The following is a 24,790-nucleotide window of genomic DNA, read 5'->3' as shown; positions in this document are numbered from 1 at the left end:
GGAGAGAGACGGTTATTACCCCTGGGAGTGTGTGACAGCGAGAAGGACTTTTGCAGTAACAGGGTCCCCCGGGGGGATCGCAGCGAGTGGTCCCAGGGGCGGAGGAGTCTGCAGCTCGACCCTGGCAGAGAGGCGGTGACCTCGAGAAGGGCTGGCACACTAGGGGTCCCCCTGGGAACTGTGGGGAGCTGTGAGCACACAGGCCGGTGAGTGGCCAGCAGGAAGATGTATGCCAAGCGGCTTAAGAGCGACCTGGTGGAGCTGTGCAAGCAGAGGCGGCTGCGCATTGGGAGGCTCACCAAAGAACAGCTCATTGCCCAGCTGGAGGCAGAAGATCGCGCGAATGAACTGATCCCTGTGTCTCAGGGAAGCAGCCTGGCAAATGCAGCGCAGGCACCAGTGTCTGTCCCAGCTGGGAGTGGTCAGCCGGCTGCTGAGGGCTTCCCGAGACCCCTCCTTCCTATGCCTAGGGGAAGGGTGGGGAGGAGCCCAGCAAATACCGAAGGCGCCGTGACCCCCCCGGCCAGCAGGGGATCCCCCCGGCGAAGCCCGCCGGCCAGCAGAGGATCCTCCCGGCGACGTTCGGCATCCGTGGAGCGGAATTGGCTGGAATGGGAGAAAGAGCTAAAACTGAGAGAGCTGGAGGATCGTGAACGACAGAGACAGCATGAACGGGAGGAGAAAGAGAGACAGCATCAGCGTGAACGGGAGGAGAAAGAGAGACAGAGACAGCATGAACGGGAGGAGAATGAGAGACAGAGACAGCATGAATAGAGACAGAGACAGGAGAATGAGAGACAGCGTCAGCATGACCTGGAACTGGCGAGATTGAAGGGCAGCGAACCCCCGGCTGCGGTGAGTGAGGGGGGACCCAGGACTGCACGGAGCTTTGATAAGTGCATCATGGCCCCATACAAGGAGGGGGAGGACATGGATGACTTCCTGGAGGCCTTTGAGACGGCCTGCGAGCTGCACCGGGTTGATCCCGCGGACAGACTCCGGGTCCTTACCCCCTTACTGGACCCCAAAGCCGTGGCATTGTACCGCCAACTGGGAGAGGCAGAGAAAGGGGACTACGAACTATTCAAAAGGGCCCTGCTACGTGAGTTTGGGCTGACTCCTGAGATGTACCGGGAAAGGTTCCGGAGTCAAGATAAAACCCCTGAGATCTCATATCTGCAACTAGCCGTCCGCATGGAAAGATACGCCAGCAAGTGGGCTGGTGGGGCCCAGACGAAGGAGGACCTGATTAAACTGCTGGTACTGGAGCAACTGTATGAGCGGTGCCCATCTGACCTGAGGCTGTGGTTGGTGGACAGAAAGCCAGAGAACCCGCGACACGCCGGGCAGCTGGCTGATGAGTTTGTAAAGAGCCGGTCAGGGGGTGGCAGGGAGGAGCCCCAAAGGAACAGGCCCGCCGCGATGCAGAGAGAGAGTCACCCTGGGACCTCCCAAAGGGGGAATATGGGGAATCCCCTCCCACGGGGAATGCCCAGCATCAGGGACAACCGACCGGCTCGAGGGGACCCACGGGACCTGAGCTGCTATTACTGCGGCCGAAGAGGCCACGTTCGGGCCCAGTGCCCCAAGCTCAAGGACAGACTGAGCAGACCGAACCCGCACCGGGTTAACTTGGTAGAGGCCCAGACGGACGAGGGGCAGGCTTCCCACGCAAGAGGGGCTGGCAGCTTATCAACTGCTCAAGAGAGAGAAGGGCCCCCGGCCAGCTTCTCTGGGGGGCCAGATGCTCCGGATTCAAAGTTCTCCGTTTACAGGGTTGGCGCGGGGCTGTCCCTGCGGAGCGAGTGCCTTGTTCCCCTGGAGGTGGATGGGAAGAAAGTTTATGGATACTGGGACATGGGCGCAGAGGTGACACTGGCCCGGCCCGAGGTGGTGGCCCCAGATCGGGTGGTGCCCAACACCTTCCTGACCCTGACCGGGGTGGGCGGGACCCCATTCAAGGTTCCCGTAGCGAGGGTACACCTGAAATGGGGGGCCAAGGAGGGCCCCAAGGACGTGGGAGTGCACCACCATTTGCCCACTGAGGTTTTGATGGGGGGGGACCTAGAGGACTGGCCAAGCAGCCCCCAGACCGCCTTAGTCATGACCCGTAGCCAGAGCCGGCGAGGGGCACTACGCCCTGACCTTGGGAAGGATGTCCCACCGGAGGCACCGAACCCTTCCCGGGTGGGGAGGGAACACCCAAGGACAGGCCGCGGGGTGGCTGGGGCTTCCGACCCAGCCGACGAGAGGGAGCAGGTCCCCATCCCTTCCCCAGCCGCCGAGTTCCAGGCCGAGTTGCAGAAGGACCCCTCCCTGCGGAAGCTAAGGGGCCTGGCTGACCTCAGTGTGGTACAGACCATGAGGAGAGGATGCAAGGAGAGGTTCCTGTGGGAGAAGGGGTTCCTGTATCGAGAGTGGGCTCCCCCGGGGGAAGTGGAGTCGTGGGGGATCAGGAGGCAGCTGGTGGTTCCCCAGAAGTTTCGCCACAAGCTACTGTACCTGGCCCATGACATCCCTCTCGCAGGGCACCAGGGGATCCGGCGCACCAGGCAGAGGCTGCTACAGAACTTTTACTGGCCCGGGGTCTTCACCAACGTCCGGCAGTACTGCCGATCCTGTGACCCCTGCCAGAGGGTGGGGAAGGCCCGGGACAAGGGGAAGGCAGCATTGAGACCTTTGCCCATCATAGAGGAGCCTTTCCAGAAGGTGGCCATGGACATAGTGGGACCTCTCAGCAAGACGACCCGGTCTGGGAAGAAATACATCCTGGTGGTGGTCGATTTCGCCACCCGCTACCCCGAGGCAGTGCCCTTATCGTCCATTGAAGCAGACACTGTGGCGGATGCGCTGCTGACCATTTTCAGCCGAGTGGGGTTCCCCAAGGAAGTCTTGACGGACCAAGGGTCCAACTTCATGTCGGCCCTACTCCGGTGCTTGTGGGAGAGATGTGGGGTCCGGCACAACTGGGCCTCAGCATATCACCCCCAATCCAACGGGCTGGTGGAGAGGTTCAATGGGACGCTAAAAATGATGCTGAAAACATTTATGAATCAGCACCCGCAGGACTGGGACAAGTACTTACCTCACCTGCTGTTTGCGTACAGGGAGGTACCCCAGGAGTCTACCGGGTTTTCGCCTTTCAAACTGCTATATGGAAGGCGGGTAAGGGGGCCCCTGGACCTGATGAGAGACGAATGGGAGGGGAAGGCCACTCCTGACGGAGAGTCGGTGGTGGAGTATGTCCTGACCTTCCGGGAACGACTTGCCGAGCTCATGGGCCTGGCCAGGGAGAATCTGGCCAGAGCCCAGAGGAAGCAGAAGGTCTGGTATGATCGCACAGCACGGGCCCGCGCCTTCGCCACTGGGGATCAGGTGATGGTCCTCATCCCCGTGAGGAAAAACAAACTCCAGGCCGCCTGGGAAGGGCCCTTCAAGGTTGTCAAGCAACTAAACGAGGTAAACTATGTGGTGGAGCTGTCGAACCGGGCACACCACCACCGGGTGTACCATGTGAATATGATGAAGCCATATTATGACAGGGGGAATATGGTGTTGGCCGTGTGTGGACAGTGGGAGGGGCAGGGAGATGACCCTTTAGTAGATCTATTCCCTGGGACAAGAGTTGGCTTCCCCCTGGAAGCAATTCCCCTCTCTGATCGGCTAACCCCTGCCCAGCGAGCTGAGATCGGAGGGGTGCTGCATCTGTACCAACAGCTGTTTTCCAACCAGCCTGGACGCACTAATCTGACTGTCCACCGGGTGCAGACAGGATCGCACCCGCCTATAAAATGCTCCCCCTTCCGAGCCACAGGGAAAACTGCTCAGGACCTGGAAAGAGAGGTCAATGACATGCTGGCTTTGGGGGTGATCCAGCCGTCTTCCAGCCCTTGGGCCTCGCTGGTGGTGCTGGTCCCCAAAAAGGACGGGTCGATCCGGTTCTGTGTGGACTATCGGAAGCTCAATGCCATCACTGTAGCCGATGCCTACCCCATGCCCAGGCCGGACGAGGTCCTAGACAAGCTGGGAGGTGCTCGGTACCTTACCACCATGGATCTTACAAAGGGCTATTGGCAAGTGCCGCTGGATGCAGATGCCAGGCTGAAATCGGCCTTTGTCACCCCTCTGGGGCTCTATGAGTTCCTGACCCTGCCCTTCGGCCTCAAGGGAGCGCCGGCCACCTTCCAACGCCTGGTGGATCAGCTACTGAGGGGGATGGAGAGTTTTGCCGTGGCGTATATCGATGACATCTGTGTCTTTAGCCAGACCTGGGAGGACCACATATCCCAGGTTAGACAAGTGCTGGACCGACTCCAGAAGGCTGGGCTGACCGTAAAACCGGAGAAGTGCAAGGTGGGGATGGCTGAGGTATCCTACCTAGGCCACCGGGTGGGAAGCGGCTGCCTAAAGCCGGAACCAGCCAAAGTGGAGGTGATCAGAGACTGGCCCGCTCCTCAAACCAAAAAGCAGGTCCAAGCCTTTATTGGGATGGCAGGGTACTATCGGAGGTTCGTGCCCCACTTTAGCGCCATAGCCGCCCCCATCACTGAGCTGTGCAAGAAGGGGAAGCCAGACAAAGTGGTCTGGACCGAGGAGTGCCAGGAGGCTCTCCGGGCGCTGAAGGAGGCTCTGGTCAGTGGCCCAGTTCTGGCAAACCCAGACTTTGACAAGCCCTTTATGGTGTTCACCGACGCCTCAGACACAGGACTGGGGGCGGTGTTAATGCAGGAGGATGAAAAGGGAGAGAGACACCCCATCGTGTACCTGAGCAAGAAGTTGCTACCCCGGGAGCAGAACTACGCAGCCATCGAGAAGGAATGCCTGGCCATGGTGTGGGCCCTCAAGAAACTAGAGCCATATCTCTTTGGGCGTCACTTCACCGTGCACACCGACCACTCTCTCCTGACCTGGCTGCACCAGATGAAAGGAGCCAACGCCAAGCTCCTGAGATGGAGCCTGCTCCTGCAGGATTATGACATGGACGTGGTCCATGTGAAGGGACGTGACAACCTGATAGCGGACGCATTGTCCCGGAGAGGGAGCCCTGAACTTCCCCAGGTCACTGGTCAGAGTGACCCCGCTCAGTTCAGTCTCGAAGGGGGGAGAGATGTGACGGAGCAGGGAGCAGGGCAGATTTGACCTGGGAATGTTGCAGGGGGGTTGCAGTGGGGATGGGGAACTTCCCTTGAAGGAAGCTACCTGAGCTGTAACCTGAGCCAGGAACGGGGGTGGGGAGAATTAACACCTTCTGCCCGGGAGACTGAACAAAGGAGAGGAGCAGCGGGAGGAGTTTTGGAGTTAGTTTCGGTTGGGGCTGGGTGGTGCAACGCAGGGAACCCCAAGCTGGGGTCCAAGCTCCCTGAACCTCCCTGAGGGACCTAATTGAGGGGGTCTGGTCGTACCTACACGCTCTGCTTGAGACTGTGTTCCTGTCCTTAAATAAACCTTCTGCTTTACTGGCTGGTTGAGAGTCGCAGTGAATCTCGGGAAGAGGGGTGCAGGGCCCTAACTCCCCCACAATCCGCAACAAGCTCCAGCGCTGCCCCCTGGCGTTTCCCTCCTTTTTTATTACTCTCCCTGTCCTCTTTAGGAAAAAGATTTAAAGGGCCATGCTCTCTAAACCCCAAAGGGGTTACATAAGGTATCATTACAAAGCTTATAATCTACTGAGTGTGATCATCCTATTTGTATGAATGTATCATTCTTCTATCTAAATCTAGAAATATAAAACTAACTCTGAGGGCCTATGGTAATTATGCAAAGTGTGGGCCATTAATGGTGGTTTAGATTTTGATGGCTCCCATTGACTAGGATAATTGGCGGTAGATGGTTTATTTACTTGCAAGCCTTCTTGTGGACCTGGGGGCCAGCCTGTGGTTAATGAAGAATGAGGTCGTACAGTGACATGTGACCATGTCACCTGATACTGGAATAGATCTTAAACCTACAAAGAATCCTGTGGCACCTTATAGACTAACAGACATATTGGAGCATAAGCTTTCGTGGGTGAATACCCACTTCGTCAGATGAATGACGAAGGTGCCACAGGACTCTTTGTCTCTTTTTACAGATCCAGACTAACAGGGCTACCACTCTGATCTTAAATGTGGTGCTTTACCATTTAGAGGGAGGTGTGGGAACCCAGAGAGACAAAGGATTCCAGCCTTGGGGTGGAACAGAACAAAGGGGGCTGCCAGTCATGAGGAATCCCCTAGTTACTACCTGAGCTGGAAGTAACAAGAACTGTACCAGAGAAAGGATTGGGCCCAGACTAGAAAGGAATCTAGTCTGTTAAAGAAGCTCATTGGAACATTTCTAAGCGTGAGATTTACCTGTATTCCGTTTCTTTAATTTATTAGGCTTAGACTTGCGTGTTTTGTTTTGTTTTGCTTGGTAACTTACTTTGTTCTGTCTGTTATTACTTGAAACCACTGAAATCCCATTTTTTATACTTAATAAAATCACTTTTGTTTATTAATTAACCCAGAGTAAATGATTAATACCTGGGGGAGCAAACAGCTGTGCAAATCTCTCTATCAGTGTTATAGAGGGCAGACAATTTACGAGTTTACCCTGTATAAGCTTTATACAGAGGAAAATGGGTTTATTTGGGGTTTGGATCCCATTGGGAGCTTGGTGTCTGGGTGCTGGAGAGAAGAAACCTGCTGAGCAGGTTTCGGTTAAAGTCTGCAGCTTTGGGGGTGTGGACCAGACCTGGGTCTGTGTTGCAGCAGGCTGGCGTCTCTGGCTCAACAAGGCAGGGTTCTGAAGTCTCAAGCTGGCTGTGGAAAATGGGCTCAGAGGTAATCCCAGCACGTCAGGTGACAGTCCCAAGGGGGTCTTTGTGACTGAACCCATCACAATCAGACTTTAACAGCAGCCGCGGCGACTCCAGCTCCAGCTCAGCTCCGCTGGTTCCTCTGCCCCCCCCAGGACAGTAACTAGCATCTCTGGGGCCAGCGGGGAGACGCCCAAACCCAGGGGATTTTCCAGCTAGAAACGGGGCCGGGGCTGGAACAAACCCCTCGTTTCACACGGAGCCTGCCACGGCTCCCCTGGTTCCTGCTCTGCTGTGTCTGTAACAGCCAGTCCCAGGGGTCAATGGGGTGTTTTCCATGGGGCTGAGCAGGCTGCGGGCTCTGGACCCCACCCCTGGCCTGTGTTTAATCCTGTTTAGTGTGAGGCAGGGGCTGGGGAGTGTTCGCACCTTGGACCCTTTATTGCGTCTCCATGAACAGAACAAGGTGCACTGGGCACCCCCATGGTGGGCATTTGAAGGGAGGTGGATTGGGGGGAATGCAGAGTTTGGGGGAAGTAGGTTGGGAGTGCCAGGGTGGGGGCTGAGGGAACAGGGGCCAGATTGGAGAAAGGAGTTTGAGTGCAGATATGCTTCCCAAGAAAAATCAGAGCTGGGGGGTAGGATTTTTTTGGGGGTGTGAGTGGGGAGAGGCTGATGGTACCCTCCCAGGAGGGAGCTGTGATTTCTATGCCTTAGCAGGTTTCTCTCTCACTTCACCACTCCTACTCCTGCCCCCTCAGTCCTGGGTGACCCACTTTCTTTCCCCTCAGTCTCCTGCCCCCTACATTCCCCTCTGCCCCACATTCCCTGCCCCATAATGGCCCCCATACCTCCCCTTCCCCTCCCCCTTCCCTCTAGATGCTCCTGCCCCACCCACATTTCCAGACCCCCCAATACCCTTTCCTTACCCCCCTTCTCTGCTCCCCACACTTTGCCATGTAGCCCCCCCCACCCTCAGTGGGTCTGAGCTGGGAGTGGGGGGTAGGATTGTTTCCAGCCAAAACCCCTGTGGAGCTGGGAGGCAGGAGGGAGAGGGGACAGGGGTGCCCCCATGGCCACGGAGCAAGTTAAGCCTGGAACACACATGGGGGCACCCCTGTCCCCTCTCCCTCCTGCCTCCCAGCTCCACAGGGGTTTTGGCTGGAAACAATCCTCAGTCTCAGCCCCCTTCCCCTCCTCCCACATTCTTCTTCCCTCCCTCCCAGTGCCTCACACACTGCCTGGCCTATAATGGCCCCCACACCCCGACATCCCCTCAACCTCCCCCCTGACGCAGACAGGTATGGCAAGAGATGGGGTCTTTGGGGTGTTATGCTTATAAGAAGCACACGGGATCTTTTTCAAGGGAAAAGGCAATACGCCGCATTTATTGAAGATACAACAATTAGCATATGCATTCAGTTACACCCCACACACAGACACTGTCCTGCCAGTTGATCTTATAGTTACCAATCCAGAGTCCGGATCAATCTAGTGACCAGCTAGGTTGATCACGGGTAGGGGAGGAGCCGGGTTCTGTCGGTCGTGACACTATGCTTCGGGGAAGTCTTGGCAGGACGAACCCAAAGTTTCATGGCAAGGCCCCCTGTTTATACAGTGATTCTCCTTCATTGGGACCAATGTGTTTTGCACCATCATGCTGTAATCAATTGTTGTTTGACGAGTGCTTGTTTTCTTAAATTGTCCTTCTCATCCTTTATCTTGTTCTTTCATCAAATTCCTCAGGGAGTTACCCCAGGCTGGTTTCGATCACAGCTATCTTGTCCCCATAGATAGGTGCCAGTCTCATCTTTAGAGCCCTCAGTCTGCCTTCTTCTGACATTTCAATAGGGGTCTGTTGCAGCCTCCTTGCACCCTTGTGTCTTGTCTCCGGTTCCTCCCTTGTACATCTGGTTCAGCGATGGCCTTCACACTTATCTCTTAACACACACATTCCTCATTCACACACAAAACAGAATTAATTTACACAGAACATTTTGAACAGGAACATCAAGTTGCAATGTAAAAGAAAAACAATCATGGTATTCTTTTAATTATTTTAAAATGCTAAACCTACAACAAATTGGTGACCCTCAAAGGTCTGTTACTGCCTTGAAATCAGTCCAGACACAGATTCCGGCTGATGTATCTCTACCCATTGGCCAATCAGGCCATTTCTTTCTGCTATTCAAAAAGGGTGACTGGCAGGATATGATCAAATCATACACCAATACATTTAACACATGCTACCTTATTATTCTTTATCCTTCATTCTAAATTATATGAAATACAAACATAAAATCCTACTACTACATGTCCCCTTTTGGACCCCTCAAGAACAATTCTTGAGTGGGTCATATTTTATATAATTGTTTCATAGCAATATACTGAGAGACAATTTGAGCTTGTAATTTGTAATATAACAAACATTCTTTTTGCCCAACAGCACGTACAACAAATTCCTAACAAGCAAACATAGGACAATATTAACACAACTAGTAATGCGTGAAACATAATAGACAATATGCCCTTAGAGGTCAGGGACCAGCCTATAAAAACATTGTACCAATGATAGGCTGTCAGTTCTTTTCCAGAAACAACAAAGAGTCTGGTGGCACCTTAAAGACTAACAGATTTATTTGGGCATAAGCTTTCGTGAGTAAAAACCTCACTTCTTCGGATGCATTCCCAGATATTACCCAAAACAGTTCGTGTTCAAGTGATGCTAAACTAAGAATTTGCATTTCAGTACATCTGTAGCGGGGTGGACACCCGCTCTTGCCTGGAAGGGCTTGAAAGCAGCCCTGGAGAGGGCTGCAACTCTAAAAGCTGGGCTGACTTAGGAAGTGGCCACAGCTGGGCCACACCCTAATCAGGCCACAGCTGGCCCTATATAAGAGGCTGGGAGCCAGGAGCTAACAGATTCTCTCTAGCTTCTGAGAGGGTGGGACCTGGCTGCAGGGACCTGAGCAGAGTATCTGGAGTGGAGCAGGACTGGGGAAAGGCCAAGGGAGCCAGGGAGCTCCAGCCTAGGAAAGCCCCAGGCTGCAGGCCTGGTAAGGCCTATTAGGTACTGGGTGCAGGGGCAGCCCACGGGTAGCCAGAGGCAGCAGGTCCGAACCCCTTTGCCTGTGGTGCGTGGCTGATACTGCAGTCTGCCCCAGGGAACGGGGGCTAGATGGAGACTGGGCAGTAGCCAAGACTGAAGCGAAGTGGGGACAGTGGGTGGGGGTTCCCCGGGAGGGGGAGACCCAGAACTGTGGGGGTTACTGGCAAGGGGCAGCACCCCAGATAACAGGGCACCGGGTCTGGGAGGGACATGGGGGGGGGGGGCAAGCACCAGTGGGACACTGGCCTGCAGAGGGCGCTCCAAGGCTGGAAACAAGCTAATTCCCGAGACGACCAGCAGGAGGTGCCGCAGCGGTGAGTCCCGCACTCTTACAACATCCTTTGGCCAAGGCAGTTTTATTCCCTACTTCTGTTTGTTGTTTATACAGCAGCCAGGAGGTGGTGTTTAGCCACCGCCACATATTCCATGTTGCTTTTTGGTTTCCCAGCCCTATTTGTACCAAATCCACAGTAGTACCTGGCTCCTTGTGAATGAGACTATCTTGCACTTGTGACAAGAAACTTAACTTATTCGTAATTACCTCAGGTCTACAGGGTTCATAATTCCTGCTCCAAGTCCAACTCCTCCTAATATGGTGTCTACTACGTCTCATTTTGCTCGGCCATTGGAGTGTTGATGTGTCTTTATCCAGGCCGTTGTAACAGGAAGGGAGTAGGATGAACATTTGCGTTCCAATTTAGACACATTTAACTGAGTCCAATCCATACCAATTTTCACTTTTAATAATAGTGGATTTAACAAGACTTTTACTCGATCACTTTGAGTCACAGACAACTTTGGTTTCTTTATCTTAATTGGGGTACCAGGAACTATAGATTCAATTTACTACAGGGTATTGGACAGTACCCCACAATAACTGTTACCATTGTCCCTGTCTTAACAGGCTCATCCCACTGATATAGTAATCGTGGGTAGCTGGAACTCCAGGTGATATCCCCATAGGTACCCTCTATTTTAACCCCTATTTCCCAGTGGTTTGGTATTCCTGTGGTGTTTATAAGGTGAACTTTAAATCCCACTTCCCTTCCCAGGTATACACATTGGTATTTCCTAAGGGTTTTAAGATTTGGCTAGTGTTTTTATCATACCATTCCATGAGGATCACCAAATCCCGGGTAGGAATCTATGATTGGTTGGCGGGGAGTGAATTATTCCTTAAATATTGGCTTATGAGGAGGGCTGCATCTTCTCTCATGATTGCGCTAATTATCTGGACAGTAAAAGTTCCCGGAAGCAGGTAAAGCCAAACCTTACACTGGAGTCTCATTTCCTGTGGATTAAAATTGTGCTGGTTAAGCAGCGCCTCGAGCTCAGGTTCTGGGATGTCCTCTTCTGCAAAGAATCCAAACATCATTATTTATGTAAACAATGTAATTTGTGAACCATGGACCCATTTCAGTTTTCCATCTTTTTCAATGTGATATACCAATGGGCTAAGGCACTCCACTATGGAGTAAGGGCCTATCCATTTTGACTCCAGTGAGTGACCCCTTTTTCCCATTTTAAGGTACATGACTTGGTCCCCTGTTTCCTGCAGGGCTGCCTTTGCGGGCCTTTGTTTCTGAATTTTGTTGCTCATGTGTTCGAGGGCCTGATTAACCCTATACTGGAGCGTGGTTTTATCTTCTTGTAACTGCTTAAGCCATTGAAAATAATCATGCTGTGTTATATTAGAGCTCTCTTCTTCACCCTGTACCAGGTAACTCGGATCAATCATTAGGCACATTGGATGTCCAAACAAAATTTGGAAGAGTTGAATTTTTGTCCTTAGTTAATTACTGCTGTGGATGTCAGCCAAAATCAGAGGCAGTTTATCTTTCCCTATGTGATTTACTGCCTTCCAGAGCGCTTCCTTAATAGTGCGATTCATGTGCTCTACTTGGCCTGAGGACTGAGGCCGGTCTGGTATATGGAGCATTTGTTTAATTCCGAAGGCTTGTATCATTGTGGTAAAAATTTCTACTACAAAGGCTCCACCATTGTCAGAATCTATTATTTCGGGGGTACCATATCTACTCACTACCTCATTAAAGAACTTTTTGGCCACTACCCTGGTGCTATTATCTTTAATAGGAAATGCCTCCACCCATCCGGAAAAGGAATCGATTATCACCAATAAATACTGGAATCCTTCCTTACTCCTTGGCCGTTTATCAATAAAATCATCTGGAACCCTGTGCCACGGCCCAAGTCTTCGTTGGTGCATCCTGGGTTGCCAGTGCGGAGGATGAGACTTGTCCTCAGTGCACCCACACATAGTTTCATACCCATGTTTTAACATCATCGTCCATAAACCCCCATTCTGCTACTTGCTTTAGCCTTCTTAAAGTCCCTTCCACTCCTTCATGCATAAACTGATGGGTTACAATAAGTAACTCTTGTCTTTCTATTTTGCCTGGGACTCGGTTCGGGTGCTCTGTAGTGCCATCTGTTGGCTCAGCTGTGTCAGCACAGATGTTCCTTTCCTGACTTCTGGTTACAACTGCTATGTCGTGCTGTCGGGCTATTGTATCTACCCAATTATTCCAGGTGCCCTCCATACCCGTTCCTTTACTGTGCGTCTTTACAGGTCGCACCTTTAACAGTTTAGGGTTCTTTGTTACCCACTGGTAAATCCATTTCCATTTCTCTGAATATGCAATATCCTTTCCATCCGCTGCTTTCCACCCATTCCTATACCAATCGTGTATCCAAAACTATATTCCCTTCACACAAAAATCACTGTCAGCAGAAATAGACATGGGCTGTGGGGAATTTTCATATCACCTTAAAACCTGTTACGTTGCGTGGAGCTTGGCATGCTGAGCTGATCCATGATCTAAAGGTCCCTGAATTACTACTTCTTCTAAGTCAATGGCTGAGTATTTTACAGATCTTTTCCCTTTTACTACCACTGCACTCCCATCAGTAAACCGGACGTGCTTTTCTTGGCCCACGGTTTCTAATTCTTTCAGTGGGCGTGCCTTTACCAAGGCAATTCTTTGCTCCAGAATGACCTCTGGACTTTCATGTACTTCCCTTTCTCAATCAGGGCATGTGTTAGATGGACACTGTTTCTGTGGTCACCCCGTTAACTAAAATATGCGTCCATTGGGCCGTTCGGGTGTTTGAGACTTTACCTCCCATTAATTTCCCTGATAAAATGTACTTGAGAGGAGTGTGGGTGCTTTGGGTAGCAATAGGGTCCGTTCCTGTGAGCGGCTCAAAAGATTGTACTGCTAGACACGTTCACAGGGGTCAAAATGAATTTCTGCTCCTTGTAATTGCCTGGATTCATATGCTACTGGCACTCGCTTTCCCTCTTCATTGTTTTGTAATAGTGTGACAGCCAAGGCCATGTTATTAGTCACCAAAAGGCTGATTCATCAGGGAAACGCAGCACTGGGCCTGTGAGAGCCTTGTGCTTTAGCCGGGTTAAAGTGGGGTCCTGCTCTTTTCCCCATTCCCATTTGGTCTTTTTCTTTAGCAGTTTCCACAATGGGTGAGTTATTTCAGCATATTTATAAATGTGCGGTCTAAGAAAATTGAATCACCCTAGCACTACTCTTAAGGAGTGGGCGTCGGTAGGGGCCGGCATTTCTACCAATGCCCTCACCTTCCTCTGATCTACCTGTCTCCCTTCTTGTCCAAGGACTGCGCCCAGGTGTGTCACCTGAGGCAGCACCAGCTGAGCCTTGTCTAAGGCTACTTTGATCCCCGTTTCCTGAATTGGTGCCAACACTTTTTTCATTTGCGCCTCAGTTTCCCCAAATATCAAAATGTCATCTACAGATGAACACACAAAAGGCCTTTCCTGAGGGCTCAACTGGTCTAGCAAATCCACAACATGCCCATGGGCAATAGCTGGGCTGTTGTGATATCCCTGGGGCAACCGACAAAAGGTCCATTGTTGCTCCTGTATGGTAAAGGCAAACGGATCTTGTGAGTCCGGATGTAGGAGGGTGGCAAAGACACACTTGGCCAGATCAACAACTGAGAAATATTTGGATGTGGCCTGCACTGTTTGTATGACCTGTGTCATATCAGGAGCCATAGGGATGGTGCCCTTATGGATTCTTCTATGATCAATGGTTAAACACCAGGATTGGCCGTCTGCCTTTAGCACTGGCCACACAGGGGAGTTAAAGGGTAAATTTGTGTTTTGAATGACCCCTTGTTGTTCTAAGTCCTGGATGGTTTGCACCAATTGGGGCTCTGCCTCTCTCGGGTAGGAGTATTGTTTTTGAGGAGCACAAATTCCCCAACGATCTTAACACAAGCATTAATTTTACCGCAATCTGTTTTCTTTACGTCCATACTGAGGGGAATTTTAAGCACCACTTTTCAGCTTGTTGAACTGTAAGTGAGGCTACTGGTATCTCTCCCCCTTTTGTTAATAGAACATCCTGCTCGATTTTTCCTGAATGGGGAGGAGGAATTTCTAACTTCCAGAGAGTACGTCTGGGCATATTGATTACCACATTGTTTTTGAACAACCAGTCAGATCCCAGAAGAATGTCATCAACCGTATCGTGCGTCTGGATCAAATCCCCTAATGTCTCAAACGCTTGCACCGAAAAGGGGACTTGGATCCATTCCCACCCAAGACTAGATTTCCCTTGAAAGGATTTCAAAGCGACCTGTTTTAGTCTCTTTCCTGCTTTGGGGGTTGTTCTGATTAAGGATACAGTGGCTCCTGTATCTATTAAAGCTGGTGTATGTGTATATCCACCCTGCTGAATGTACACACATGGTTTTCCCCTGGGATCTCAGGAGATCTTGCCTATGAACCTCCACCTCTGTGCCCCTCCTGGTGGTGGGGCTTCCTCGTTCAGCGGGCCCCTCTATTCTTGCCCCGGAAAAGGGAGTGGGTTTGGGAAGCATTGCAGCAAGGAAGAAGGGGGTGGTGCACTCGGAGTTATGCTAGCCACCTCTTTTGGTGGGGTTTGCAACCTCATGGCTTCCCTGATTAGTTCTGGTGTGGGGGCCCCATTCCACTCTTCTCGGTTTGCCCCGCAGGGCATTAGTGTTTGCCAGGGTACGCGGCCAACCTCATTTTCCGTGTGCCCACCTTTGATTGCTGGGAGGAGGCTGTCTGATATTGCCGGGGGTTTGGGTATTACCAATCTCCTTGTCGTCCACGGTTTCTCTGTCCATGGGAGAGGCCTCTCATATATGCTGCTCGGGATCCCGGGATTCCCTTTGTGCCGCTCCCATTGGTGTATGTAACGGCTGGTTCTAACACAACTACATTGGTAGCTCTTTCTTCTTTTATAGTGGGCTGGGGTCCAGAATGGGTGGTTATCTGTTGGACCAAACCCTTAGTTCCCCTAGGGTAGCTGGGTGACCCTCTTGCCAAATTCCAAGTCTCCCGGAGTAGTAGCACAATCGCTTAAGGACTGTCTGCTGAATGCCATTGTATCCAGCATGGTGGCGTTGCCCACTGGTGTTAAGCCGGCCATTATCTGCATCAGACCCCATCGGGTTAAATCATTCTTGGGGTCCTCATTGGGCTCTTGGGTTCCGGCTACGGCTTGTGCTATGAAATTGCGCCCGCCTATTTGCTCCCCCAAAAGTCCCATTAAAGTCAATATGCTGCTGTTCTCGTCGACTCTAATCCTGTCTAGGACCCCCCGAATCTCTGAAACCACGCAGACGCCCACCAATGCATCAGACTTCAGTGGCATTCAGCTCGTCCCCTACTGTGAGCAAAACCGCATCAGAGCACCACCTGGAGAAATTGTCCTTTTTTAGGGGTCCCAAATGATCGGCCATGGCTTTTAAGTCAGCGGCTGATACAGGGACAGCGGGGACAGTTGTATTTCCCCCTCCCTCTGCAGGTATTCGGACTGTAGTTCATCGTATGGCTGCAATAGGGTTTTGTTCATAGGTTCCAATCCCTGGGGCTCATCCCATATATCTCCATTCCAAGCTTCACTAGGGTCCCGTTCTCCCTCCCATTCGGGGACCTCGCCGTATTGCGCTTGGTCCCATTCTCCTGCCATCACAGCCGCTACTTGGAGGGTGGCAAACCCCAATTTTGTTTTGAGACGTTTCATAATCGATTCACAGTGGTTGTGATTGGCAGGGGCTCTACCTTGTTCTAACCCTAGCTTCTTTATCATTCCCTGTAAAACCTGATTCTCTTTCGTATTTTATCATTTTCCTCTATCTGTTCAGCTAATCAGTATTTTCCATTTATCAGTTCCTCGTTCAGAGATATCAAGCTTCTCATGAAATGCGGTGTTTTCCTCTTGGCAGCTAGCCAAGCGGAGGAATGCCTCATTGCATGCTTCCCACAACAGCCAAATTGCAGCCAAGTCCCTTTTTTTATTGGGGTCGAAGGCCTGTAGACCAACAGATATTTTGCCAATCTAGCTTCCAAATCAGCGGTAGTATGGACATCGGCTAATGCTTGTTCGGTCCGTGGGCTGGGCCCACACTTTTGCAAAATTGTCTTAAAAGGAGTCATTTCTTGTAGGAATGGCAATTTTTTCTGCTCTGTCCTTAGGGGACTCTTTTCGCCTGAACATTTTTTCTTTCTGCATCTCTTTTATCTGTATAGCTTTTCCGTGCCCACGCTCCTGCTGGGACTTAAAAGAAAAACAAAAAGTCTATACCCACTAAAAACTCTGCCTGGCAGAGCAGGACTGGGGAACGCTAAGCCCCCTTCCTCTCGGGCTCAATCTGCTATGACCGAGGGTATATTCAGCTATGCAATTTTTCCCCGACAGACGGGTAGCAGCAAGGACTTTAATTCTCCCCCTTATGGCCCGGCCCCTCTACATCCGGGGGTGTAGCTACCTAGACAGTTTGTATATATTTTATTTGTATAGTTTTCCCCGACAGATGGGTCAGAGTGAGGAATCTAATTCTCCCCCTATTGCCCGGCACGTCTACGACCGGGGGTGTCCACACCTGAATGATCAATCACTTTATACTGTGATAAACTCAGGACAGACATCTGCAAGGGGAGGGGGAGAAATCTGTCTCAGAGGGTTGAAAGGCCCTCCTCCCTATCAACTGGGGGGGGGGGGTAACTACAGGTCAATCAGGTTCAGCTGAGAAGGGGTTACCAGAGTATCAATTAGAATCAGCAGAGAGGGAGCTACCTGAAGTCAATTAGGACCAGCTGATACCAACTAAGGGCTGCCGGAGACCTTTTTAAACCCTCCCCGGGGTGGGGGAGGGAGAAGGGAAAGAGGAGAGAGAGAGAAGGAGTCCTGCTGCCAGTAGGTTAGGAGCAGCAAGACAGTGAAAGGCTGCATTCCCTCCCATAAGGGAGAAAAGCACGCTGAAAAGACTGGTGGAGAGAAGGAATGGACTTCCCCTGGGCCACCAAGAGGGATTATTTTACCCAAACCTGTCTCGCCAGGGCTAAAAGCAGTGGAGGCTGGGGAGAGCAAGAAGGTGCCTTCCCACAATACGTATGGGATACCTTTCAGCAGTATTTTCAACAATCACAGTGCACAGCAACACTACCTGAGAAGGCGATTGTCCAGGCCCCTCCACTCTCATGCTCCAGGGTGGATGCTGGGTCAGGAAGGAATCAATGCCCCACTCCATGGGAGAGGGTCACTCTGTGGGTGGCACTGTGTGTGTGTGGGAGGGGGGGATGCCCTACTCTGCTCTGAGCTGCTGCTCCAGGGAGGCTAGATGGACCTGTTGGAAAAGGTCAGGGCAGCCTGGGCACCTCTTGACACCTCCTGAGATTCCCCCGTTCCCAGCTGGTCCCAAGACTGGACAGCTCCCATGTGGGGCTGGGAGGTGATGGGGGGGGGGGGGGGAGGGAGACCAGGCAGCTTGCATGAGGGGATGTGGTTTGCTGGGCATTGCAGGGAGCTGGCTTTGCTCTGACCGCAGTAGATTTGGGCTGGAGATTGCAAAGAAACCATCTGATGGGGTGGAAAGGGGCCGAGCGCATCACGGGTTTCCTGGGGCTGCAGCCCCCAATGTAATTCCTCATTCTGCTTGCACTCGGGCCTCAGGCTGGGTGGAGCTGGGCACTGGGGTGTGGTGGCAGCACTTAGGGACCCCCACTGCCCCATCATGGCATCTGCTCTCACCATCCTCCTTCTTGGTGAGTATCAAAGACAGCCAGGGTGTGTGCCCATGGGGAGTGGGGATCTGAGACCAGGGTGTGGGATCCAGTCGCTCTGGGATCTGGTCACTAATGAGCCGTCTCCTCTCCAGGCTGCTGGCTGGCCGGGCACAGCAGGGTGTGGGGAGGTGAGTATCAGTCTGTGGGGAGGACGGTAACATCAAGGACAGGGAGGGGATACGTGGGGTGGAGGAAAGAGGAACTGAGCCCTGAACCTTCCCCCAAACTCAACCCAAACTGCCCCTGTGAGCTCAGACCCATCCCTGTTTTTCTGTGCCTCCCCAGCCCCCACCCCTCCACGGAGTAACTAGGAGCTGAATGTGGCTCCGGGGTCTGACGAAGCAGACAGAAACCGTCACCTGGTTCAATGTCCTGCCCTCCCCCCCCGCCCAGACTGTGAGGATCGGGAGAGGGGTGGCCCGTGGATTTCTTTCAGCTCATACAAATGCTAACAGGGCCCATCCATGGACTCTAGATCCCCTCGGGGTAACTGAAACTGTTCGCAGTCAGTGCAGCCATGGGGAGAAGCCCCCAGATCCACCCCTGCCCCCAGATCCGCCCCCAACAGCTCCCTCCCCTGCACTCACAGACCCAGATTCCCAAGGCCTGGGGAAAGGTGGGTCTTGTGCGACCCGCGCCCATCACAGACTCTATTTCCAACCCCAGGGTGGGGGGCCCACTGGTCAGGCTCCCTGGCTGGCCTCAGGAGGGGCTGGGAGGGGGCAGGTGATCTCTGATGCAGCTACGTCTGGGTGAACCCCCTGCCCCCAAGCCCCATAGGCAGCCAGTGACAACCCTCGTAGGGGACAGACTCCTAGAGAGGCCAAATGATGGATGGACTGAATTGGGGTGGGGGGAGGCAGGGGGCTGTGTCTCCCCTGTTTAACTCCTGTCTCTTGTTGAAAGCAGGGCAAGAATTTCGCAAACCCACCATCTTGGTGAGCCCCAGCAGGGTGGTGGCGCTCGGGGGAAACGTCACCATCCGCTGTGAGGGTTCAGGCCAGGGCATGGAGTTCTTTCTGCGTAAAGCTGGAGACCCGAATCCACAGGCGCGGTCAGTGCCTGATGGTACCATGGCTGAATTTCCCATTGCCAATGTCAGCCGGGAAGATGGAGGGAACTACACCTGCGACTATCACTCCATAGCAGAACAGAATCGCACATCGCATCCCAGCAACCCCATCAAAATCATTGTAGGAGGTGAGGGAGGGGCCTAGCTCAGCATCCCGGCTCCCAGCTCCACACCCAGCCAGATCCTCAGGGGGTCTCTGCACAAATGGGATGCTCAGAGCCAGGCTCTGCCCTGAGTCCTGGGCCCAGCAGAGGGGACGCCTGGCAGGGGAGTGGGGACAGAGTCACTGGGGGGTTCCCCAGCCAGGGGGGAGAAGCAGCCACTGGAGATTTGGGTCAGAGGACGGGAGGATCCCTGTCCCCAGGGGGAGCTGCAGACCGGGGGGGCCTTTCCCAGACAACACATCAGTTAGGGGGTGATGGGCGGAGCTGAAGGTTATAAACCTCAGTGTATAGTAGAGACTTGCACAGTCCCCTACAAGTCAGTGGTGGTGCTGTGCACAGAACCCAGGAGTCCTGGCCCCATCCTCCCTGCTCTCCCCACTAGACCCCACTCCCCTCCTAGAGCCAGGGACAGAACCCAGGAGTCCTGGCTCCCAGCCCCCCCTGCTCTAACCACTAGACCCCACTCCCCTCCCAGAGCCAGGGAGAGAACCCAGGAGTCCTGGCTCCCAGCCCTCCCAGCAGCGAAGCCAGGGAGTGAATGGACCCTGGGGACTGGACTGGCCTGTCACTCACTAGGGAGCAGAGCTCTGGGCCCCAGGGGCTGGGGTTGCTCCGTGTCTCATGCTGTTAGCCCAGGGCTCAGAGGAAACTCTGGCCCCTGTGGAAAGGCATCTCACGGCCTGTCTGCTTCCCACTGCAGAGCCCATCTACCCCAAACCCAACATCTACCCGAGCCGAAGCAGGGGGGTCTCCTTGAGGGGAACTGTGGCGATCTGGTGTGAGGGGCCGCGCCGGGGCATGCGGTTCGTGCTGAATAAAGAGCGACGCCATTTCCCACCTATCGATGCGACTGGGTTTATGGTTGTGTTTTCCCTGAACAACGAGAGCCGGGAGGAAGGGGGGAGCTACAGCTGCTACTATCACAGCATAGTGGATCCGTTCAACATGTCGTACCCCAGCGACCCCCTGGAGCTGGTGGAGAGAGGTGAGGGTCCCAGCTCGGCATCCCCATTCCCAGCCCCACCCCCAGCCAGACCCGCACGGGGTCTCGGTGCCAATGGGATGCCCTGAGCCCTGACCCCGCAGTGTGGACACCTGGCCGTGGAGCGGGAATGGAGTCACTGGGGTGTTCCCCAGTCAAGGGGAACCAGGAGCCACTGAAGGTTTGGGGCAGAGGGAGGGAGGATTCCTGCCTCCAGGGGCAGCTGCAGAGAAGGGGACTTTTCCAAGGGGGATGCTCCCACGGGTTGCTCCCGTTCTTGGGACCCATAGAGGAGTTGGGGCCGGGGGGGGGCAATAGCTGTGGAAACAAGTCATAGTCCCCAGGTGTGTGTGGGACCCAGACATCAGCCCCAGAACCCCAGCTCCCCTGATCTCTGCTGGTCGCTGCCTGGAATTTGCTGGGGGATGCCAGGGAAGGGACAGGATCTGGGGGCCTGGGCTCTGAAATTGGGCCCAGCTGGGTGCCAGAGTCCTGGGGCAATAACCCCCCCTTTTTGAGCCACATGACATCGCCCTGGGAATAGGAGTGAGCATTTCCCAGAATTCCCTTGGTTCTTGCTTCCCCTCCCCACACTGGTGTCAGGGGACCTCCTGACCCTCCCCAGTAGATGTTCTGCTGCCTCTGGCTGCATCCTGGTCCCCAGGGCCCTGGGCACCACTCGAGTGTGGGGGACAGCGATTAACATACCAGCCTCCCCCAGCGCGCACTCCCTGGCTGTTTGGCAGCACCCGAGATACCCCGGGGATGGGCTCACTGCACAGCAGACAGGCCGTGGCAGAGGGGAGCTGGGGTGGTCCCCTATGGGGACGGGGAGCTGGGGTGGTTCCCTGTTCTGGGGGGCTAAGACCCTGAGGCTCTGATTGTCACGATCCCCTGGCCCTATCTTGAGGTGCCAGGTGTCTCAGGGGGAAGTTCGTTCAGCTGGGAGCCCCCTTCACCAGGGAACCTGCAGCTCAGCCCCCTGGGGCAGCAGGACACAGCCTCCCCTGAGGAGTCCGGCCCCGGGGAGGCCCCAGAGCCACTGCCCCTGGGAGACCCCCAGAGGCAGCTGGGCTGGACCTGCCAGAACGGGAGGTTGGGGACTCTGCTCCTGGGGCAGCGCCAGAGGCTGATCTCCCCATCTGGGCTGCCGAGTGACTCTTCCCTTCCCCCCCCACAACAGCCATCCCGGGGCGCCTGGATTTCACCATCGCCAACATCGCCCGTCTGGCACTGGGCGCTGTGGTCCTTCTTGTCCTGGGGCTGATCCTGGTTGAGGCCTATTACAGCCGCCCAAAGGAGGAACCCGTATACAGCAGTCCAAGGGGGATATCCTAGGTGAGGTGGACCCCCCCTTCTGTGCCTCTGCTCCCCCTAGGGGCTGGGCCCATGGCGACATGGGCCCCTCTAACCTGCTACCCCTCTGCACCCCCAGGAGTCTGGATCCGGCCGTGTAGGGAACAGAATCTTCCCAGGGGACAAGCCGCTTTCCCTTGGAGGGCTGAGACACCTGCACAAACCATGCCTGCCCCCGAACACCCCTGCCTTGGAGAATCCCAGTTCCTGACCTGACAGCGTCTCCCCAGGATTGAACCCCTGATGCTGTGTGTGATGTTGCACTTCATATGTTTATGGAAATATGCTTATGAGTCTAAATATAATGTAACTGGAATATGCTTTATACAAAAGGTCTTTTGTAAGGTATCAGTCGTGTATCTAAAACTAGAAATATGAAGTTAATTCTGAAGTTCTATTGTAATTATGCAAAGTTTGGGCCATTAATGGTGGTTTAGAATTTGATGGCACCCATTGACTAGAACAATGGCTGTAGATGGTTTATTTACCTGCCAGCCTGCTTATGGATGTGGGGACCAGCCTGTGGGTAATGAAGAATGAGTTATTTCAGTGACATGTGACCATGTCACCTGATACTGGAATCTATCTTAAACCTTGTGCTTTTCCATTTAGTGGGAGGGGTGGCAACCCAGAGAGAGAGAGGATTCCTGCCTTGGGCCAAAACTATAAAAGGGGGTGGAACAGAACAAAGGGGGCTGCCAGTCATGAGGAATCACCTAGTTATCACTTGAGCTGAAACTAACAAGAACTGTGCCAGGGAAAGGATTGGGCCCAGACTAGGAAGGAGTCTAGTCTGTGAAAGAAGCTTCTTGGAACATCTCTGAGGGTGAGAGTTACTTTTATTCAGTTTCTTAAATGTATTAGGCTCAGACTTGCGTATTTTGTTTTATTTTGCTTGGTAACTTACTTTGTTCTGTCTGTTTATTACTTGAAACCATTTAAATCCTACTTTTTATACTTAATTAATAAACAAAAGTGATTTTATTAGTAAGTGTAAGTAAGTGATTAATGCCTGGGGGGGGGGGGGCAAACAGCTGTGCATATCTCTCTATCAGTGTTAAAGAGGGCAGACAATTTATGAGTTTACCCTGTATAAGCTTTATCCAGATTAAAACAGATTTATTGGGGTTTGGATCCCATTGGGAGCTGGGTGGCTGGGTGCTGGAAATAGGAAAACTGCTGAGCAGGTTTTGGTTAAAGTCTGCAGATTAGGGGGCGTGGACCAGACCTGGGTCTGTGTTGCAGCAGGCTGGTGTGTCTGGCTCAACAAGGCAGGGTTCTGGAGTCCCAAGCTGGCAGGGAAAATGGGCTCAGAGGTAATCTCAGGACATCAGGTGACGGTCCCAAGGTGGTCTCTGTGACCGAACCTGTCACACTGTGAGCACTAGCCCCTGTGGTACAGCTAGAGGAGCCGCCTCTGGATCTCTGCCCAGGGCTGTCAGTTGGGAGCGGGGCCATTCCAGGGCTTAGCATGGGGAGGGAACTGCCTGCATCTGCAGGGAGCCCAGAGCACTGGCAGGCCGGGCACTCTATAACTAACCCCTTCCTGGATGGATTCCCATTGCTGCCTGCTGTGCCCCCTTTCCTTTGGGCTGGGCACCTGGCATTTCACAGCTACGGTCACCCCACCCACCTACCCATTCGCAGCCAGCTCCTGCCTCGGGGTCCCCATCAAGTCTAAATCAGCCACCCCCAGTTACCACCTCCCCCTCAAACACCCACTGTCTTCCCCCATCCATCCAGGGCCGCACTGGGCAGGGTGAGTTTGGCCCTAGCGCTTTTCCCAACAGGCAGCTGGGTAGTTAAATCCCCCAGGACCACCAGGGCTCATCACCCTGAGACAAGTCCCGAGCCAGGCCTGCCTATCCTGCAGAATCTCAGCTCCCCCAGTGCCCCGAGACAGAGCCCCCAGCCCCCTGTGGGGATGCTGCATCTGATCTTGGGGCTGGAATAATGGCACTTACTGCGCCCCCAGGTGTCTGTCCCCCTCCTCTCTCTGCAGAGGAGTCCCCCAGCCCCTTTTCTCTCCCCCCACTTTCTCCCTAGACCTCCCCTGCCCTGTGTTTCTAGTGTACAACCCCCCCAGAGCTTCCTTTACCCCCCCCCTCCAAATCTCCCCACCCTGGGAGCTGCTGTGATAACGTAGCCTCCAAATGTCCACTCGTGGTGGGTTCAGCCGACAAAGGTGAGTGAGAAGTTCAGGCAGCATCCTGAGAATGAATGTTGGGGGGAAATTTGGTGAGACAGAAAGACGGGATTAGTCCAACCCAACTGGCCACCGGACAGAACCCACGGGCTGGGCTGGGGTCTGCTTGGGACACAGGAGAAGTGGGGGAGCAGAAATCCATGACCCAAAATTGGGGTGTCAGAAACGAGGCATCATTGGTGGGTAAGATATTGCAGGGCAGGCTCTGTCACCCACCACCCATTGGAGACCTTAAAGTAAGTGGCTGCCACCCCCCATCTCCTGGGCCCCCCAGGCCAGCCATACCCTTCTCCGTGGAGATGTCCTGAGCAGAGCAGCCAAAAAGAGAGACCCCGATGCCATCGTCCCTCCCGCGGCTGAACCCCGAACCTGGGAGGAAACCGTGTTGGTGTGACTTTGCACTCCATATGATATGATGTAACTGGAATACGCTTTATGCATAAGGTCTCTTGTAAGGTATCATTACAAAGCTTATAATCTATACAGTGTGGTCATCCTATTTGTATGAATGGATCATTCTTGTATTTGAAACTAGAAATATGAAATCTAACTCTGAGGTCCGATTTTAATTATGCAAAGTGTGGGCCATTAATTGTGGTTTGGAATCTTGATGGTTCCCATTAACCAGGACAACTGGTTGTAAATGGCTCTGTTTACTTGTAAGACTTCCTGTATACCTGTGTGCCAGCAACTGGGTAATGAAGTCTCAGAGGACATGTAATCATGTCACCTGAACTGAAATCCATCTTTAACCTGGTGCTTTTCTATTTAGAAGGAGGGGTGGGAACCCTGAGAGACACACAGGATTCCCACCTTGGGCCATAGCTATAAAAGGGGGTGGAACCTAACAAAGCGGGCTGCCAGTCATGAGGGATCCCCTAGTTACCACCTGAGCTGGAACGAACAAGGACTGTACCAGGGGAAAGGATTGGGCCCAGACTAGGAAGGAGTCTAGTCTGTAAAAGAAGCTTATTGGAACATCTCTGCAGGTAAGATTTATCTGTATTCAGTTTCTTAATGTA

General features: G+C 53.2%; 1 protein-coding gene across 1 annotated transcript in view; it reads left to right on the top strand.

Annotated features, from left to right (window-relative positions):
- The window catches only part of LOC128826305 (leukocyte immunoglobulin-like receptor subfamily A member 6), a 76,782-nt gene that overhangs the window by 34,747 nt on the left and 17,245 nt on the right, over positions 1-24,790 (top strand). The window contains 3 exon segments of the mRNA XM_054009552.1: positions 18,898-19,188; positions 19,925-20,209; positions 21,390-21,538. Coding sequence (XP_053865527.1) covers positions 18,898-19,188; positions 19,925-20,209; positions 21,390-21,538 — 725 coding nt within the window.

Source organism: Malaclemys terrapin, chromosome 20, assembly GCF_027887155.1.
Source record: "Malaclemys terrapin pileata isolate rMalTer1 chromosome 20, rMalTer1.hap1, whole genome shotgun sequence".
Taxonomy (NCBI): Eukaryota; Metazoa; Chordata; order Testudines; family Emydidae; genus Malaclemys; species Malaclemys terrapin.
This window is presented reverse-complemented; position numbering and strand designations above follow the sequence as displayed.